The sequence below is a fragment of the Eumetopias jubatus genome, unplaced genomic scaffold (genome assembly GCF_037043125.1).
Source record: "Eumetopias jubatus isolate StellerSeaLion01/CBP00866 unplaced genomic scaffold, mEumJub1_p1.0 scaffold_1, whole genome shotgun sequence".
In the NCBI taxonomy this organism is placed as follows: Eukaryota; Metazoa; Chordata; class Mammalia; order Carnivora; family Otariidae; genus Eumetopias; species Eumetopias jubatus.
In genome coordinates this window covers 48,665,767-48,686,151 of record NW_028274807.1, presented here as the reverse complement: position 1 = coordinate 48,686,151, position 20,385 = coordinate 48,665,767, and the positions used below count along the sequence as shown (strand labels likewise).

The window sequence follows — 20,385 nt, the reverse complement described above, 5'->3', positions numbered from 1 at the left end:
AGAAATGGAAACAAATTCAGAAAGAACTCCTAAATACTGAGGTGCTGCACAAAGGTGCTGGTCTTTCCATAGGTGTGCCTCTCTCTGAGAAAGCACTCAGCCACAGCACCACTAGGATGGGTGACCAAATTACTCTTTCCAGTGACACACACACTCAAGATCTGGCTACCTGAAGTCATCAAAGCACCCAGGATACTTTCCATGGTGCCTGGCTGGCTCAGTCATAATGAACAAAATGTTTAATCTGGATGTTCCCTGCAAATAACAGGCTGGGTAGAAGCAAAAACTAGAGATTCCTTCCTGTCCTTCAGGGCAATTCCCAAGGTTGACCAGGAAAATGTTTTGAACACTGCTCAGGCATTGAATTTTAATATAAGAGCTCTCCCCTTAGAATACTTCCAGAGTTGTTTTCAAACACAGAAGCACTGTATAGACTACAGAGTTGTCTCAGACATCAACTGCAGCAGCATTTTCCTCTACTATGGCATCAACAACAATCTAGGTTCCTTAGTTTGAATGTAACTATTGACTCATTCTTCTATGGACTGACATTTGGATTGTTCCCCAAATGTACCAAATAGCTCCAAAATGTTTGCAGCTGTTATGAGTAAGGCTACTACGAACATGCTTGTACATGTCTTCTGGTAGACATAAGCACCTAGTTCTGTAGGATATATACCAGAAGTCAAATTGCTGGGTCATAGTGTATTTTCATGGTTAACTTCACTAAACATGCCAGTTTTTCAAAGTGGTTGCACCACTTACACTCCTAGAACAATGTATGAGAGTTCTAACTGCTCCACATACTCATCAACACTTAGTATTGTCTGTCCTTTTAATTTTAGCTACTCTGGTGGAAGTTGGTTGAAAACCTCATAGTAACCAGGAAAAAAATAATCTTTCTGAATTATCAAAAAGGCAGTACAATGGTTATTTATGAAGGGGAGGGGAATTCTGATGAGAGCAAAGTAAAGGAAGTCTCTGGAATGCTCATTATATTCTTTTCTTATTCTCAGTGGTGATTATGTAGGTATTTCTAAATACCATTTTTTTAACTACATCTGAATTATATGCTACCTTGCAAGTTTTTTTTAAATGTTGGGGGGGGAAAGAACTGTTGCTGTTGTGCTATCCTCCCATCTCTTCTTTCCCCCCATATTTATTTAGTGTAGGAGGACCCTACAGAGAGAAAGACCACCCCACGTGAAAGCCCACACTTCCCTACCTCCTGAAGCCTCTGAAATTAGAGAAAGCTTAAAAAACATTCAAATTGGGACGCCTGGGTGGCTCAGTTCGTTAAGCGTCTGCCTTCAGCTGCTCATTATCCCAGGGTCCTGGGATCGAGCCCCGCATCGGGCACCCTGCTCGGCGGGAGGCCTGCTTCTCCCTCTCCCACTCCCCCTGCTTGTGTTCCCTCTTTCATGTCTCTCTCTGTCAAATAAATAAATAAAATCTTCTAAAAAAATAAATAAATAAAAAACATTCAAATTCACCTTAAAGTCACTTGGATTAAAACCATTTCCACTGTACAGAAACACAGCCTTCACATTATTATTTATCTATTCAACAGATATCTTCTGCTTTTTATTTTTTTAAGTAAGTTCTATGTCCTACATGGTGCTTGAACTCATAACCCTGAGATCTAGAGTTGCATGCTCTATCAACTGAGCCAGCCAGGCACCCCAAATATCTTCTGCTTTTTAACACTTGCTTTAGTTTCTACAAAATGCTTCAATTCCTAGTCCCTATCTTTTAGTAATAATGACAATTACTGTTTTTTAAGCACCTACCATATGGCCAATATTATGCCATATGCATTAGCCTTAATCCTCATTCTTAAAAGCTAGGTACTATCATCCACATTTTACAGATGAGAAAACTAAAGCTCAGAGAAGCTAAGGAACTTGCCCAGGCCACACAGCTAATGAGTGGCAAGGAAACATGTGAATTCTTCTCTTGTCCCTTTTCCCATGTCTCTTTACACCAAACCCTTCTCTCTGCCTATCTCACCATGCTACCTCCCATATATGACAATGTTGCCATATAGAAAAATCTTTTCATATAGAAAAATCTGACAAGTATTTTTTTTTCTTAAAGGAAGAGTCGGGGGCGCCTGGGTGGCTCAGTCATTAAGCATCTGCCTTAGGCTCAGGTCATGATCCCAGGGTCCTGGGATCGAGCCCTGCATCAGGCTCCCTGCTCCAGAGGAGGCCTGCTTCTCCCTCTCCTACTCCCCCTGCTTGTGTTCCTTCTCTGGCTGTGTCTCTCTCTGTCAAATAAATAAAATCTTTAAAAAAATAAAATAAAATAAAGGAAAAGTCAGAGAAGATAATCAAGGTAAGCCCATATTCAAGCTTTAGAACTAGCCATAGTTGAAAACAGAATCACTTTCTGAGTACGTAGCAACACATACTGCAAGAGAAAGGAAAAGCCACGATTTTTTGTTTTGTAGGCAAACTAGACCAGATGTATGTTGCTCACCCTCCACCAGCATCACCACTATGTAGGTCTTGGCTACCATTCCTCACTGCCTCACATCTTGTTCAGCAACTAGATGAAACAGCAGGAAAAAGGAAAAGGAAAACCCTGTCCGGAATCTACCACTCATCTTCTTCAAGCAGATATACCAGTCTCTAGTACAGGTGGACAAAAATGGTGAGGAATAATGTACCTGTTGAGTCCATGAATGCATGTATGTACACACTGAGAGGAGAAAGTGAAATGAGGCAAATTGAAGAGAATAAACTCATCTCAGTTCATACCATCCCCTCCAACTCCACCCCCTCTTGTTCACATCCTAGTTTCTTATCTCCCCTAAAGTTCTGATTCCAATGATCACGTGCCAGTGCCCAGAGGACCCCATCATGCAGGGGTCCCAGCTCCAAGTGCAAAAACCATCAATGCTTAGAGATTGGAAAGTTTCCACTTCTGCTGCTTCACACGTATGAGAAGGACCAATCAGTATGTCTGCTACCAGTTCCAAACTGAAACTCTGCATGAATTTTCCCACAGAATCATTGTTATAAAGGGTAATTAGGTCCTATTCTTTTTTAAGATTTTAATTCTTTTAAAGATTTATTTATTTATTTGCAAGAGAGAGATAGTGAGCAGGGCGAGAGGCAGAAGGAGAGAATCTTTCAAGCGGACTCCACGCTAAGTGCAGTGCTCCACACAGGGCTTGATCCCACAACCTAAGCCAAAACCAAGAATGGGACGCTTAACCGACTGAGCCACCCAGGTACCCCTAAATATTTTCCTTATTATTTGAGAGAGAGAGAGAGAGAGAGCATGTGTGCAGGCAGGGGCAAGGGCAGAAAGAGAAGGAGAGAATCTCAAGCAGACTCCATGCTCAGCATGGAGCCCAACACGGGGCTTGAACCCACACTGTGAGATCATGACCTGATCCAAAACTAAGAGTCAGATGCTTAACCAACTGAACAACTGAGGCACCTCAGGTCTTATTACTAATACTGCCCTTACATATAAGATGGATTAGAAGCTTTTGTGGGATTGACCTGAGACCCTACACAGCATCCATAATATGATTTCTATAGAAAATGCTCTAAGCCCCGCAAACAACCAATTAACAAAAGAACTTTCAGCAATCAAATTGTTGTATGTTGGGCATTAAGTTAAACTCACTAGCCCCAAACTCTCAAACTGATACTTCTTATCCTTTCTTAGAAAGGATAGAAAATCCTAAATGAACAGCATATAGTTAGTTTGCTATATGATTGCATTAATGATCTTAATTCCTAAATGCACATTTTAAGAAATATTCAGTTTAGTAATCTGTAGTAAGCTAGAAATGGTCTTTTCAGTAACTTCCATGGTAAATGTGACATTAAAAAGGTCATATTCAGGGCGCCCGGGTGGCTCAGTTGGTTGGGTGACTGCCTTTGGCTCAGGTCATGATCCTGGAGTCCCGGGATCAAGTCCCACATCAGGGTCCCTGCTCAGTGGGGAGTCTGCTTCTCCCTCTGACCCTCCCCCCTCTCATGTGCTCTCTCTCTCAAATAAATAAAATCTTAAAAAAAAAGGTCATATTCACCTTTCCTTCTGAGAAATCACGTATCCATCTAGAACTCTGAGGTTTAAGCACCAGCTGACAATGTATGGCCGATAGTCAAACCCTGGAATGGACGGTGTTGCCATCACACAAGGATTGTTCATGATCGATAACTGTTCCAATTCAGTTAAGGATGCCAAAAAAGAGATCTGGAACAAAGGATATCTTTGTTGAATGAAATGGACTATTTAGTATTAAGCACAGGGCTTCCTTTGAGAAAACATCTTTGGCAATTTGAGAATGTAACAATTTCCCTCTTGTTCTGAAAAGCAACAAGTAACACTCTTACTTTATCCACTGACTTCCAAAATTCCATCAGTATGGCCATCTGTCCTTGCTGCACAAATACCTTACACAAATCAGCACTGTTTCCTAACAGAGAAAATCCTATTTTGAAAACATAATAGCAGCCAGAAAAAGGTGTACAGTGTCCTTATTGATCCCTTTAACGTAGATATACCTCTACCACAAATCAGTTCCAAAAGGAGTAAGAGTGGCAGCATTACAAATGAAATTAAGCCTTAATGACCCACTGACATTAAGAAAAAGTAGAAAGAAAAATAATGATCATCTTGAGTCAAGTGTTTCATATTTTTGGCGGTATCTTCCAAGATGCTCACAGTTTACAAGTGAGCTCACAACTTTCTCCTGAGTCTCTTCTGTGCTTTGCAGCTTCCTGGATCCCACAGAATACCCTCCATTTTTACCTCATTTAAGTCCCGAATTTCATTTTCTGCCAAGGAAAGTATAGCAAGACTTCTGGGTAGATAAGCAGGTGCCATTCTAAGAGAGGTGATGATGTTTCCATGTAAAAGCAGGGTCTTGAAAGTAAAAACAGGATGAATTACAAATGAAAAGATTACAATTTATCTACTTTGACATAACCAAAATGGTGCATATAAAAATAAAAGGATCTACTTTATTATACTTTTCATCACTTACAAAGCAGACTATTAATGTTACAAGGCTCCTAGGTGGTCTTCTGGTCCAACTCTCTTTTCATGTCCACATTCTAAGCTCAAGAAAGTTTAAAGATTTGTCCAAGAACACATAGCTTAGTGTAATAAATAGCATTTTTTGAGATTTAAATTATTAAAAGTTGAGCAATTTCCAACATATTGTTCATTTCCTTTTAAAACATCAAAATAGGGTGCTTGCTTCGGCAGCACATATGCTAAAATATCAAAATAGGGGTGCTTGGCTGGCTCAGTCAGTACAGCATGTGACTCTTGATCTCAGGGTTATGAATTCTAGCCCCATGTTGGATGGAGATTTCTTAAAAATAAAATCTTAAAAAAAAAAAAATCAAGGGGCACCTGGGTGGCTCAATTGGTTAAGTGTCTGACTCTTGATTTCGGCTCAGGTCATGATCTCAGGGTCATGAGATCAAGCCCTGTGATGGGCTCTGCGCTGGGTGTGGAGCCTGCTTAAGAGTCTCTCTCTCCCTCTCCTTCTACCCGCCCTCCTCACATGCTCTCTCTAAAAAAAAGAAAAAAGTAATCAATCAAAATAAAGGGTGAGCAAAGTAAAAGTAAACATTCATTAAAACAATCACATATAGGAGCGCCTGGGTGGCTCAGTCGGTTAAGCATCTGCCTTTGGCTCAGGTCTTGATTCCAGGGTCCTGGGATCAAGCCCCGCATGAGGCTCTCTGCTCAGCGGGAGCCTGCTTCTCCCTCTCCCTCTGCCTCCTGCTCCCCCTGCTTGTGCTCTCTCTCTTTCTCTCTGTGTCAAATAAATAAAATAAATCACATATAAAGCAAATTTTCCAAAAGAGAAAGAGGTAACCCACAACCTATAATTTACAACTGTTTTCTCTTGAAAACTAAAAGCTTAAGGAAGGACCAATACACTACTTGCAGATGAAGCTGACTCAAATTAAGTCAACAACAATGAAGAATAACTGAAGGCTTTGAATACCCAGGATTCTGGTAAAGTAATCATTCCAGAAAAAAAAAATCCGTAGTTCATCTGAATTCTCAGTATCTGGACACATCAGATTGTTTAGAGTAATTCTTGCTAAAAATGATTTATGCTAAAGATGTGGGGAAAGTTGATCTAATAATACTGTTTCTAAGGTTTCATGAGTTTATCTGATACTAATAATATCCAATGATGCAAAAATGTGGAAAAAGCCTACATGTTTTTGAAGCTGTAATTGCAACTGTTACTTCTCTGATTGCATGATCAATTCCCCTCCATAAAAAGTACTATATGCTACAGGTTTACTTTTTAAATTAAAGTTATTTTTGATAATTTAGTAATACCTTTTACTCAAAAAACAGCAATCCCAAGCACCAAAAAAACAAACTCAAATTCAGGAATGATCACTCTCAACTTTACCAATATGTTACATATTATATAGCTAAAGCTGCTAGTGTTGGCTGATTAGGCATAAGGGGGATTTCATTATGTTCACAGGATGACAAATAAGAATTAACCTTAACTACAATGACCAGTTCTAGTTAAAATAAATCAATTACAGAAACTAAAAACAAAGAGTTGCATACTTAATTTCTGGTGCTCTAACAGAAATTTTATCATAATGTACACAATCTGTTCTTCATACAGAGTAGGCTGATTTTAGGCCAATCAGATCACTTTCTTTTGGTATATTAGTATAAAATTAGTATAAAATTTCAGAAATGACATGAAAATTTCAGAAATGACATGAAAATGTCAGAAATGACACACTTACCTTCAGTGATACCAATTTAGATAGATCACCTATCTGGGGTATGTTATTGTCTGATAAATCAAGGTGCTGTAGAGCTGCGCAGCTACTGATTTGTTCCATGGCCTATCACAAGAAAAGCATCACACAAGTTCATGTACACAAAATCAAAAAATGAAATTCTTCCCTAGTTCCTCATAGCTGAGTCTCCTGCCTCCTCTGCTTATTATTGGAAGCAAAGGAGCAGTATTTATCAAGAAAGAGGAAGTAGTAATAACAGAATTTGGTAAATTGTTATATAGCAAGCTTCTACCATCATTATCCCAAGAGGAGAGGATCATATCACCCCAGATATTTATAGTTTGAAAAAACCTTAGTGATAACACATGACAGTTGGTACAGTATAGAGTTTACAAGTTAAGAGTGAAGTCAAACTGCATGGATTCAAATCCTGTCTCTGCAACTCCTGGCTATGTGACCTTAAGCAAGTTACTTTACTTCTCTGTACTCCAGTTTTTCATTTATGTAATAGACATAATGATTTTTTTACCTACTTCATAGGCTGTCATGACACTGAATGAGGTAATACAGTTAAGGTGCATACAATAGTACCTAGCATAAATTAACTGATCAATAAGCGAGCTATTAATATCATTTAATTGAGTTTCCTCATCTAATGTATCAAAAAATAAGACATGGAGATATTTATTACACAAAAATATAGAGCTACTAAGTGATGGAAGCAGGACTAGAATCCAGATCTCTTGACTTTTAAGACAGCATATTCTCCACTATACCATTAAACATGTACTTACAGCTTAATTCAGCATGCTACAGTACCCCTACATTTTATGCTTTTTGACTTTTCTAAGTATAACACAGATTCTTTGTTCACATTTAAAAGAATATTATACCGCATATGTGTTTCAAAATAAATTTTTTTTTCAGTTTATGTTAACTAAAATTATCCCTGCGAAGTGGGAGTAGATACTTTCACTTTTTATCCTACTTATTTCTATACTGCTTGAGTTTTTTTTACAGTGAATACTTTTATAAATTAAAAAAAGAAAACGCAACTACTAAAAAAAAGAAACAATTCACCTTGAGATTATTTCCTGCCAAATTCAGCCATTCCAAATGTACTAGATCCTTCAGCCCTTCCACATAGCCAATGCTGTTATGGGGCAAATTTAACACCCGGAGTTGGGTCAGTTTGGCCACACCCATCATTCGCACCAGCCGATTATTAGCCACTGACAACTGTGGAATGAAAACATATCATTCTCTTAGAAATAAAATATGCATATTATTTTCACATGAGGGTGGTTAAAAAGATTTGTTTATATGGCCAAACATTCCCAAATATACAAACCCAATGTGAACTTCTCATATTAAATACTCTATAGTGTAACTATTTGTTGTTGTTATTGTTCTAAGTTGTTCCTAAGCAATGGAAAATACACATAAAACTGAGCAATCAGACCCTCTCCAACTGTTCAAGAGAAAACATTTGTAACAGAGCAACTACTTGAGAGTAGTGCCAGATACATAAGAGGAGCCCAATAAACATTTGTTGACAGAATGAATGAATGAACTCTTTACCTCCATCATGATGTAAAAGGTTATCTTAACAACACAATGCTTTGCCAACACAAAATGTTTTGTTTTTTTAACAAATGCTTCTTTTTCTAATCTATTTTAAATGTAGCACATGTGTTCATCTTCAAGGAAAATTGTCATGTAAAAATTTAAGATAACATTTACTGCTTTCTAGGCCTGCAGAGTTATTCTTTGTCAGGTTATTTTATTGTTTTGTAGAATAATAAACATATATAACTATTTCCCCCAGATGGCAATACCTACCTGTATTAATTGTCGGCATTTCTCAAGATTTTCCAATTTAATAATCTGATTTTTATCCAGAATCAAAGTATGAATATCAGCTTCACAGGGTAAGTTTGGACTTAATTTCTGTAACCCCTGTCCTGACCAATTGACCACTGATCCTTGAAAATAGAAGAGAAATTGTTAGAAAACACAAATACAAAGCCGAGCATGGAGTTATAGTCTAAGTGGTGGGGGGTGGGAGGGATGGGGTGGCTGGGTGATAGACATTGGGTATGGTATGTGCTATGGTGAGCGCTGTGAATTTTGCAAGACTGTGGAATCACAGATCTGTACTTCTGAAACAAATAATGCAAGATATGTTAAGAAAAAAGAAAAAGAAGAAGATAGCAGGAGGGGAAGAATGAAGGGGAGTAAGTCGGAGGGGGAGAGGAACCATGAGAGACGATGGACTCTGAAAAACAAACTGAGGGTTCTAGAGGGGAGGGGGTGGGGGATGGGTTAGCCTGGTGATGGGTATTAAGGAGGGCACGTTCTGCGTGGAGCACTGGGTGTTATGCACAAACAATGAATCATGGAACACTACATCAAGAACTAATGATGTAATGTACGGTGATTAACATAACAATAAAAAATTTAAAAAAGAAAATATAAAGAATAAAACATTTATGGCATAATGAATACACTATTTCCAATTTAAATAAATAAATATATTTTATGGTTTGGTGGAAAAAAATTAATGCAATCAAGTTCTAAATGACCACAGATTGAAACTCTTCACTTTCCCTCCAAAATATCATATTACACCTAGAAATTTGTGATATTCTGCTCACAATACTTTGGAATTCTTCACGTTTAAATATGAACCACTGGGGGTCAGTTAAGGCATCAACTCTTGATTTGGGCTCAGGTCATAATTTCAGGGTCCAGGGATGGAGCCCCCAGTCAGCTCCACCCTTAAGATTCTCTCTCTTGGGGCACCTGGGTGGCTCAGTCGTTAAGCGTCTGCTTTCCGCTCAGGTCATGATCCAGAGGTCTTGAGATGGAGCTCCGCATCAGGCTCCCTGCTCACCGGGAAGCCTGCTTCTCCCTCTCCCACTCCCCCTGCTTGTGTTCCCTCTCTTGCTCTCTCTTTCTGTCAAATAATATAAAAAAAAAAAGATTCTCTCTCCCTCTGCCCCTCCCCTCAACCCCCTCCTATAGCCAGTGCAAGCGCGCACTCTCTCAATAAACAAATAAATAATAAATAAGAACTATTCCATATTTTGTGGCTAAGTAATGATTGTCTTTTTAAAATGGAACTAATCTTTTGACAGAGATCAACCTGCTTACAACCTAACTACCAGTATATCCTAAAGTGCCCAAACTATTTTTAAAATCAATGTATAGTTCAGTTAATTTATCTACAAAATGGGAACAATACACCTAATTAATTAAATTGAGGTGAGGATGAAAACAGAAACCATATGAACAAAACTTAGCCCCACTCCTGGCATACCGCACTCAATAAAGTAGTTTCACAGACGTTCCAAATCCTAGCTCCCCCAATAACCACTGGGGTATCTTGGGCAGGTTATAGATCTCTTTGGGGCTCACTTTTCCCCTCTACAAGATGTGGGTGATAATAATATCTGCCTTATAATGTTGTTCTACAGAGAAAATGAGATCATGTAAAAAAAAAAAAAGCACTCAGAACAACGTCTGGCTCATATAAAAAGTGCTCTGTAAATGTTTACTGCTATTGTTGTCAGTAAGTTCCTTTGGTGGGCTGAGGAGGTGGAGTTTAAGAGAAGCCGATATCAAAAAGGGGTGGGGCCACAGAAACTGCCAATTTCAAACGTATACCCAGATTAAGATTACTGTGGGAAATAATTATGCGAGATTGCTCTCCTGAAAGGTTTCAACGTCTTTTTATTGTCTAATGGATTCCAGAATTTGGGGGTGGTCATGGGGGTTCCCTGAGAATTTGGTGAAAGCTGTTACTGTCCAAGGAAAATGTAGTCTTTGCACACAGTTCCACGGGGTCGACAGACCTCTTAGAACCATCGATCCCCCTCACCCCCACCAAGAAGTCAGGGCCCCCAGATAATTACCCCCTGGTCTAAGCTGTGGAGAGAGGCCTAAACGCTCAAACCGGCCCCCGACCCAGAAGGCTGCTGCGGAGCCTCGGAGCTGTAACCAAAACAAAGGAGCTCGGCTCACGCCCGGCGACTCCTGGCCACAGAAGCACCCACACCCACACCCCGCGCTCCGCTGGGTAGCGACCAAACCCGATCCCAAAACCTGGTCTGCAGAACAAGGAGTGGATATCTGTGGACTCTCGGTCACCCTGAATTTTACCACGGCCACCGAACACTTCCAAAAAAGGGTTTAACGTCGGTCTAGGAGGTATGTTTGAGAGAGGGTTTCCTGAACGTGACAGGAACCGAGAAGATAAGGGAGACGCGTAAAGCGAAAGATGGAGATCCGGCACTTTTCACTTGGGCATCCAGAATTCAAAGTAAAAAATCCAAGAAAGGTCACCGCAGTCCGAAACCCACCACCGAGGCAGCCTCAGAAGCGCGGGAGCCAAAGCGCCCGGCCGCCCGAAGGACCCTGGAGTTGTAGTCCCCAGCTCGGCCCTCTCCGCAAAGCCGCAGAGCTAGACAGCACCCGGGAACTACAACTCCCAGAGGGCAGCGCGACTCCGCGACGCCCACAGCCCGCATCAAAAGAACTGGTACAGAACTGCACCCCTAAACCCAGACTTCTTTTCTCCACCAGGGAACTATTAATTTAGTTCCATGGAGTAAACTTTGGGATTCAAGGGGTGGGGGGTTGCCTTACCTTCTCCAGGAGGCAAAGCCGGGTCGACGCGCGCCACCGCCATACTTCCCGCTTGCTAATAATACCAAGCAACCGTCCTCCAGCTGCTCGGTGGAGTTTGGAATCAGGAGGAGGGAGCCGGAAACTACAGCTCCCAGGATGCACGGCAACCAGACGGCCCAATTGGCTGCCTGCGTTTAATGACGTAAAATTCGGGTTAGAATCTGAGCCGCAGTGTGTTTAGGAACCCTGGTGAACTCCCTGATCTGACAGATAAGCAAACTATTTTTAGATGATCTTCTCGCTCCCTTTCCTAGGTGTCTGTGAAATTTGACACTTTTACCATTTATAAGGTCGCTATTTAATACAGATCGAATCTGAGCGCTCACTGCTACAAGTCTCTAACGTGGCCACCCCTTTTGACAATTCTGAGGAAGGTGCAAGTTTTCTGCTCTGCTATAGGAATGACTTGGGCAGTCTTGTTGAGATAGTCAAAATGGATACATTTCAACTTGAAAATTTAAAGCATTCTCGGATAGAAGGTTTTATACAGTATTTCTAAGTGGTTCTTGTATATTTAACAGAACTTTAGACCTGAGGGTATATCTAATAAGTATGAACCTAGAATTTTTGCAAGGAATATACAAAAGAATTTTACACTATAGTCTCCAAACTCAAAAATTACACTGCCTAACTCGAGGGGAGTAGGCTCACACTTTTGCTATAACTATTACCTGCTAACTAGTATGATTGTAACTATTAACACAAGAGCTCAGCGAATGGAGAAAGAAATGGAAACAATAATCTTCAAAGAAGACTTGAAGGAGGAAGTGAAACTGAGCTAGGGCTTAAAAGATGGGTAGACTCTAGACAGTTCAGAAGTAGGTGAAAAGACACTAGCATAGGCTGCAAGTGGGGTCAGTTGGTAATGAAGCTGCTTTCACAGGAAGTGAGAGACTAACCTAATAGCAGGACAGAATGTACAAAGGGAACTTCCAATCTCTATTACACATGCCTCCATTCCCTCTTGCAATCTTTATTCTGAACTCCCCTGTTTCTGAAACAGCAATATACAAAATCTCTGACAATTTGTGGTTTGGGAAAGTCCATTAACTCACACTTTTAGATTTCCGGGCCCTTGATCCTGTGAACTTTTCCTCCTTTATGGGTTCTCCTCTGATCTCTGTGACTACAACCCCCCTTAACTCTTTTTTTTTTAAGATTTTATTTATTTATTCATGAAAGATGGAGAGAGAGAGAGGCAGAGGGAGAAGCAGGCTCCCAAGGAGCAGGGAGCCCAATGCAGGACTCGATCCCAGGACCCTGGGATCATGACCTGAGCCGAAGGCAGAAACCATCTGAGCCACCCAGGCGCCCTTTTTTTTTAAATTTCAAGTATTTATTTAAATTCCAATTAGTTAACATATATGGTAAAATGAGTTTCAGTTGTAGGGGCGCCCAGGCGGCTCAGTCATTTGAGGAACTCTTGATTTTGGTTCAGGTCATGATCTTGGGATTGTGGGATCCTGGGATCCAGCCCTGCATTGGGCTCCATGCTCAGTGGGGAGTCGGCTGGAGATTCTCTTTCCCTCTGCTCCTCCCTCCTGCTCTTGCTCTAGTAAATAAATAAATCTTTAAAAAAAAAACTAAGTTTCAGGTGTAGAATTTAGTGATTCATCACTAACATAAAACAGCCAGTGTTCATCACAAGTGCCCACCTTAACACCCATCACCTATTTAACTCATTCCCCTGCTAACCTCCCCTCCATCAAGCCTCAGTTTGTTCTCTATAGTTAAGAGTCTCTTATGATTTGCCTCTCTTTTTTCTCTTCCCCTATGTTCATCTGTTTTGTTTCTTCAATTCCACATATGAGTGAAATCATATGGCATTTGTCTTCCTCTAACTCGCACAACTTAACTCTTTTTTTTCACTCTATTTACCACTGTTTTATTCTGAAGACAAATTTCCTAGTTCTGAAGAGGTAATTAAGACTAGGAATCTTTCTCATCTAACAAAGAGGCCCCTTATTTATTTATTTATTTACTTTAAAGATTTTATCCATTTATTTAACAGAGAGAGAGAGAGAGAGGCAGTGAGAGAGGGAACACAAGCAGGGGGAGTGGGAGAGGGAGAAGCACGCTTCCCGCCAAGCAGGGAGCCCGATGCGGGGCTCGATCCCAGGACCCTGGAACCATGACCCGAGCTGAAGGCAGTCACTTAACCAACTGAGCCACCCAGGTGCCCCGAGGCCCCTTATTTAAACTGAAATACAAATTCCCAATGGGTGCCTGGTTGGCTCAGTCAGTAGAGCATGTGACTCAATGTCAGAGTTGTGAGTTCAAGCCCCAGTTGGGCATGGAGCCTACTCAAAATTTAAAAAAAAGAAAGAAAGCTAGAGAAAAGAAAATGTTATGAAGAAAATCACAAATTCCTTTTCATCCCTTCAAATAAAATAATAAACTCAAAAGGCTACTTTATGTAGATATTCTCTACAAGGGGTTGGCAAACTATGCCCTATAAGCTGAATCTACTCTACCTCCTGCTTTTTCTTTTTTTTTAAGATTTTATTTATTCATCTGAGACACAGAGATACAGAGAGCATGAGCAGGGAGAGAGGCAGAGGGAGAGGGAGAAGCAGGCTCCTTGCTGAGCCAGGAGCCCGATGTGGGACTCGATCCCAGGACTCTGGGATCATGACCTGAGCCGAAGGCAGACGCTTAACCGTCTGAGCCACCCAGGCGTCCCTACCTCCTGCTTTTGTATAGTCTACAACTAATTACAGCTTTTACATTTTATATGGCTGGAAAAAAAACAATAGTAACATTTTATGAGACATAAAATTATATGCAATTCAAATTTCAGTGTCCATAAATAAAATATTTTTGGAATACAGCCATACTTATTTACCTATTGTCTATGGCTGCATTTACAGAACAATAGAGTATTCATAATTGAGACTATATGTGTCATTCTTACCACTTCAGACTGCTGCTACATACTACAAATCACCAAAACACATTTTTACTTGACACCATTTCAAGTGCCATGCATATCACCGTACTGTGACATTTTATTATTTATTACCAACATATACCTATCAGCAAAACAAAAAAAGAAAAAACTAGACTTAAAATATTCCATCTTCAAGATACAGTTAGATGTGGATTATTTTATCAAATTCGCTGCAAAGCATTATGTTTATTATGCAATAACCATTATCTGTGCTTAAAGAATACAATATATGTCTACCTTACCAGACTAACCAGCTATCACAATATTCCTAAATCACAGCAATCAATCAGAAAAGTTAGAAAAATTTAATAGATATCTCATAGTAAAATTTCTTCAAAGAAAGAAAGAAAAAAGAAAGAAATCCTGCTACCAAAGTGAGTTTTCAAGTGGCTCATTTATTAGCCAAGCAAGGAAAGTCATTTACTTTAAATGTTTGACGGCAGTGACTTAAGAAATATATCCAGAGGGCGGCTGGGTGGCTCAGTTGGTTGAGCGACTGCCTTCGGCTCGGATCGAGTCCTGCATCGGGCTCCCTGCTCAGCGGGGAGTATGCTTCTCCCTCTGACCCTCCCCCCATCTCATGTGCCTTCTCTCTCATTCTGTCTCTCAAATAAATAAATAAAATCTTTAAAAAATATATATATATCCAGAAAAAATGAACTCGTTTAAGACCATTAGCCTTTAGGTAAGAACAGCTGCTTTAAGTGTTAAACCTCTGTGAGCAGCACTGATAGTCAAATTATTTAGTGAAGGAAAATTATTTTTTTAATTTTTTAAGATTTTATTTATTTATTTGACATAGCAAGAGAGAGCACAAGCAGGAAGAGCAGCAGAGGGAGAAGAAGGCTCCCTGCTGAGCAAGGAGCCCGATGCGGGACTCAATCCCAGGACCCTGGGATCATGACCTGAGCCGAAGGCAGACGCTTAACCGACTGAGCCACCCAGGCGTCCTGGAGGAAAATTATTTTTAATATTTTCCATGGCTCTTAATAAATGGACAGGTGTTATTGATACAGCTTATTTGTGCCTGTTTATTCAGAAAGTCAATGTTTGAAATGACTGAATAGCCTCTATGAATAGCCTGCATGAAACAGGTGAGAATATTTTTAAAGAAGTTGAGAAAACACTAACTGATTACACCTGAAGTGAAATCAGCTATGATGTGTTACAACTTACGTAAGTAGAAAAAGGCTCAGCTTAACAGATTTACAACACTTGTGAAAATGTAAGCTGTTAAATACTATGGTTGTAGCATCATTGTATTATCAATCAATATGTACTTTGTAGAAAACATTTGAATCTACCAGGTGTTATTGAACCTGTAGTGTTAACAATAAACTTCATTTGTTCTCATGGACTGTCAGTCCATGAATTCTTGTCAGAATTAGCAGCTGAATATCTGATTTGTCCTACCACACGGCATTTGATGTTTCGTTGTGGTTTTTTTAAAGATTTATTTATTTATTTATTTATTTGAGAGAGAGCACGGGAGCACAAGCTGGGGGAGGTGCAGACAGAGAGGGGGAGAATCTCAAGCAGACACCCTGCTAAGCACAGAACCCACTGAGGGGCTCAGTGTCACAAACCTGAGATCATGAGCTGAGCTGAAACCAAGGGTGGGATGCTCAAAGGACTGAGCCACCCAGGTGCCCCTATAGGATTTTTTTTAAGCTCAGGGTCAAGATTGAAATTTTTCTAAATGAAAAGACCCCCCCACCACCACTACTATGGGACACTGACAGAAAGCCTTTAAAATTCGTTTTGTCTACCCTCCACCTCTCCCAAAAAGAATTTCATTTTTCTCTTTAGTAGACTTGTTTTACAAAAACTCATACTCAATACTGTGATTATATTTAAAATTTCATCAACGAAAATATTGTGAAAATTTGTTTCTCATTATATAAATATCTACATAATGTCCTCAATCTTGCCTGTTAGTCCACAAAGCCTAAAATATTTACTATTTGCAGGCCTGTTTTTTTTTAATTATTCTATCCAGTATTTTTTTTTAGGATTTTATTTATTTGACAGAGACACAGCAAGAGTGGGAACACAAGCAGGGGGAGTGGAAAAGGGAGAAGCAGGCTTCCCGCCCAGCAGGGAGCCCGATGAGGGGCTCCATCCCAGGACCCTGGGTTCCTGACCTGAGCCAAAGGCAGAGGCTTAATGACTGAGCCACCCAGGTGCCCCAGACCTCTGTTTTAGATGAAGTAAAATCTGAGTAGGAAGTTAGCCAGTGGAAGGGAGGAAAGATTTCCAACCAAAGAAAATAGCTTGAGTACATGAGTGAGAACCAACAGAATATATGAAAAATAATAAGCAGTTACTACATACATACTGAAAGATACAAACACGACGTGTTCCTCTTACATTTTTGAGCCAATTGGTAATACCAGTTTCTTCCAGAAGATGGCTCCCTTTAATTATTTTCCAACATCTTATTATGGAAAAATTTCCAATATATAGAAAATTTGAAAGAATTCTACAGTAAGCACTCATAAACTCATAAACTTACTATGTTGATTCTCTTATCAACATTTTATTATTATGCTTGTTTTATCACACTTCCATTTATGTATCCCTTCATCCAGCTCGCTTTTTGAAGTCTCAGTACACTTCCCCCTATTTACTTAAGCCAGTGTTTCATTAACTAGTACTCAATACAAATTTATTTTCCTTTCTTTTAAAGTAAAATCTACATACAATGAAATATGCAAATCTTAATGAACATTCCCCGAGGGGTTGTGGGTTTGTTTGTTTTTTTTTAAGACTTTATTTATTTATTTGAGTGGGGGAGAAGAGCAGAGGGAGAGGGACAAAGCTGATTCGATGCTGAATGGGGAGCTGATGCAGGGTGGTGGTGGGGGGAGAGGGGCAGGAGGGTTTGATCCCACAACACTGAGAACAGGACCAGAGACTTAATGAGCCACTTAGGCAGCCCGGAACATTCCCTGAGTTTTGACAAACTGTGTAGTTAACCCAAAACCTATACAGATATAGAACATTACACAGAAAGTTCCCTTGTATACCTTCCCACTCAATCCTTCCCTTCCCACCCAGAAGCAACTACTGTTCTGATTTTTTCCCATCAAAAGTTAGTTTTGCAGGGCGCCTGGGTGGCTCAGTCGTTAAGCGCCTGCCCTCAGCTCAGGTCATGATCCCAGGGTCCTGGGATCGAGGCCCACGTCGGGCTCCCTGCTCCGCGGGAAGACTGCTTCTCCCTCTGTTGCTCTCCCTGCTTGTATTCCCTCTCTCGCTGTGTCTCTCTCTGTCTAATAAATGAATAAAATCTTAAAAAAAAAAAGTTATGTATGATGTAGAACTTGATATATATAAAATCATACAGTAAGGCATTTTTTTTTTGGTAAGGCTACTTCCACTTAGCATAGTATTTTTGGTACTCGTATGTTGATGTGTAAATCAAAAGGTCATTCCATTTTATTTCTGTATAGTAGTCCATTGTGTAAATATATACTATAGTTTGCTTATGTGTTCACGTACTGATGGGGCTCTGCACTGTCTCCTATGTTTTCCTGTATTATGAATACAGCTGCTGTTCTTGTATAAAGTATTTAAGGTTTTTTTAAAAGATTTATTTATTTGAGAGAGTGCACAGGAGTGGGGGGAGGAGCAGAGGAAAAGGGAGAGACTCAAGCAGACTTCCTACTGAACTTGGAACCCAACTAGGGGCTTGATCCCATGACCCTGAGATCATGACCTGAGCAGAAGCCAAGAGTCAGATGCTTAACCAACTGAGCCATCTAGACACCCCTGTATTTTTAAAGTTTTTTTTAAAGATTTTATTTATTTATTTGACAGAGAGAGAGAGAGCACAAACAGGCAGAGCTGCAGGGAGGAGAAGCAGACTCCCTGCTGAGCAGAGAGCCCAATGTGGGGCTTGATCCCAGGACCCTGGATCATGATCCAAGCTGAAGACAGATGCTTAAGTGATTGAGCCACCCAGGCACCCCTGCTTCTCTCTCTCCCACTCCCCCTGCTTGTGTTACCTTTCTTGCTGTGTCTCTCTCTCTGTCAAATAAATAAAATCTTAAAAAAAAAAAATCCAGTCAGTATTCAAATTACCCCCATGGTCCGTCTAGCGTGTTTGTTCAAATCAGGCCTGAAATAAGACCCATATATTGCAACTGGTTGAAGAAGTTCTTAAATTTCTTTTAATCTGGGCACCTAGGTGGCTCAGTCGGTTAAGTGTCTGCCTTCAGCTCAGGTTGTGATCCCAGAGTCCTGGGATCGAGTCCTGCATCGGGCTCCCTGTGAGCCTGCTTCTCCCTCTCTCTCTCGTCTCTTATGAATAAATAAATAAAATCCTTAAAGAAAAATTCAAGTTGTGGGGTGCCTGGGTGGCTCAGGCGTTAAGCGTCTGCCTTTGGCTCAAGTTGCGATCCTGGGGTCCTGGGATAAAGCCCTGCATTGGGCTCCCTGCTCAGCGGGAGGCCTGCTTCTCCCTCTCCCACTCCCCCTGCTTGTGTTCCCTCTCTCGCTGTCTCTCTCTGTCAAATAAACAAATAAAATCTTAAAAAAAAAAAATCAAGTTGTGCAACCAATGCAGCCGCACAGGGCCTAACACTCAAGAGCATCCCACACTTGGGGTTTAATACCCTGCATTTGCTGTTTCGGATAGCGATAATTGTATCTTTTGAATTTGTGTTCTGTGAGTGAAGTACAGTGGGAATAATAGGGCATGTGCCTGGGGCTTGGAGCCTCAGCTCACAGGTCGTCCACTTCCCACTTCTTCCTCACTTTCTAGGGATGGGTTTGGAGAGTGGCTGGTTCAGTTTGCTGCCATGCATTCTGAAAGCAGCTTGATGCCCACCCCCATCCAGGACCCAGGTATATAACACATCCCAGGGGGTTGCCCATTTGCTGTGGGTTAGGCCAGGAATACAGTATAAGGAGATGGCCAGCTTGACAGCGCCTCCCTCACCACCACCCCCCGGGTGGGGTGGGGGGGCATAACATGTTGGTCCAGAACCTCACAGTAGGGGCAACCCAAGAGATGGCTGGGCCTCGTGTGTTCCAGTACATGCATCAAGTCACAAGGCAGGTCCCTGGGCACCGGTGAGCGGCTGCACATCCCTAGCGAATGTCCTTGCCTAAGGGAGTATGACATTAAATAGCAAATGAAAAAACACCATAAAACGTCAAGAGATAGATTACCGAAGAAAGGAAATAGCTTAATATCTTATACCTTTATCCTGTTATTTGAAAAAGGGGGTCCCACTTTCATTTTACACTGGGTCCTGAAAATTATTTGTGCAGGTAGTCCTATCCATAGGCTTTAATCTCTCTTTTCCTTTCAATTCACATATTGTTGAAGAAGTTAAGTCATCCTGCAGATGCCAATTGCATCCCTGTGGAGTTGTTTCACATGTTCCTGTCCCCCATATATCATATAATTGGTAGTTAGATATATGAAGACTTGATTAGATTCAGATTTTAAAGTATACTTCATAATTATTAATTTTAATAATTCTTCATAATTTTATTTTTTAAGTAATCTCTACACCCAATGTGGGGCTCGAACTCATGACCCCAAGATCAAGAGTCACATATTTTACCAACTGAACCAGCTAGGTATCCCATTAATGCTTCATAATTTTAAGGAAAGCTTCATAGCTTTTAATGCCATATGGTTTTTAAACCTAGTCATTTTCTAATCTAGTTACTGGGCATTCCTTTCAAAGCCTTCCCTGAAGTCAATGCCTGAAAGTCTTCGGATTAACCAGTCTTCCAGGAACTATGGTGGTAGATTCTAAAAAGGCACATCCCTCCCACACCTGAGAAGAGAATGCTATGGGGAGAAACACTAAAAAGGGGGCTGAGTCATTCTAAAGGCATTCATATTTACAGTCCTGTCATTGTCTTACTGGAAATTTATGCGGCTTTTAGCACTGTCAAAACTCTTCCATAGGCTTCTCTGAAGTGACTATCATGGACTTTATTTCCTTTGACCTCATCTGT

At 40.6% G+C, this 20,385-nt stretch overlaps 1 protein-coding gene across 6 annotated transcripts in view; it reads right to left on the bottom strand.

Moving 5' to 3' along the window:
* Nucleotides 1-11,511, bottom strand: part of CEP97 (centrosomal protein 97) — a 28,993-nt gene extending 17,482 nt beyond the window's left edge. For 4 of the 6 annotated variants that reach the window (XM_088024372.1, XM_088024374.1, XM_028119211.2 and 1 more), the window contains exons 1-6: nucleotides 11,415-11,511; nucleotides 8,607-8,749; nucleotides 7,845-8,003; nucleotides 6,768-6,869; nucleotides 4,777-4,890; nucleotides 4,052-4,218 (exon numbers count right to left, since the gene is read on the bottom strand). In XM_088024372.1, the coding sequence (XP_087880498.1) occupies nucleotides 4,052-4,218; nucleotides 4,777-4,890; nucleotides 6,768-6,869; nucleotides 7,845-8,003; nucleotides 8,607-8,749; nucleotides 11,415-11,457 (728 nt within the window). In that variant the 5' untranslated portion in view covers nucleotides 11,458-11,511. Of the gene's footprint in view, nucleotides 1-4,051; nucleotides 4,219-4,776; nucleotides 4,891-6,767; nucleotides 6,870-7,844; nucleotides 8,004-8,606; nucleotides 8,750-10,871; nucleotides 11,079-11,128; nucleotides 11,208-11,414 lie in introns of those variants that run through there. The other 2 variants (XM_088024376.1, XM_088024378.1) reach the window with 2 other exon arrangements.
* Between the last annotated feature and the right edge of the window lie 8,874 nt (nucleotides 11,512-20,385).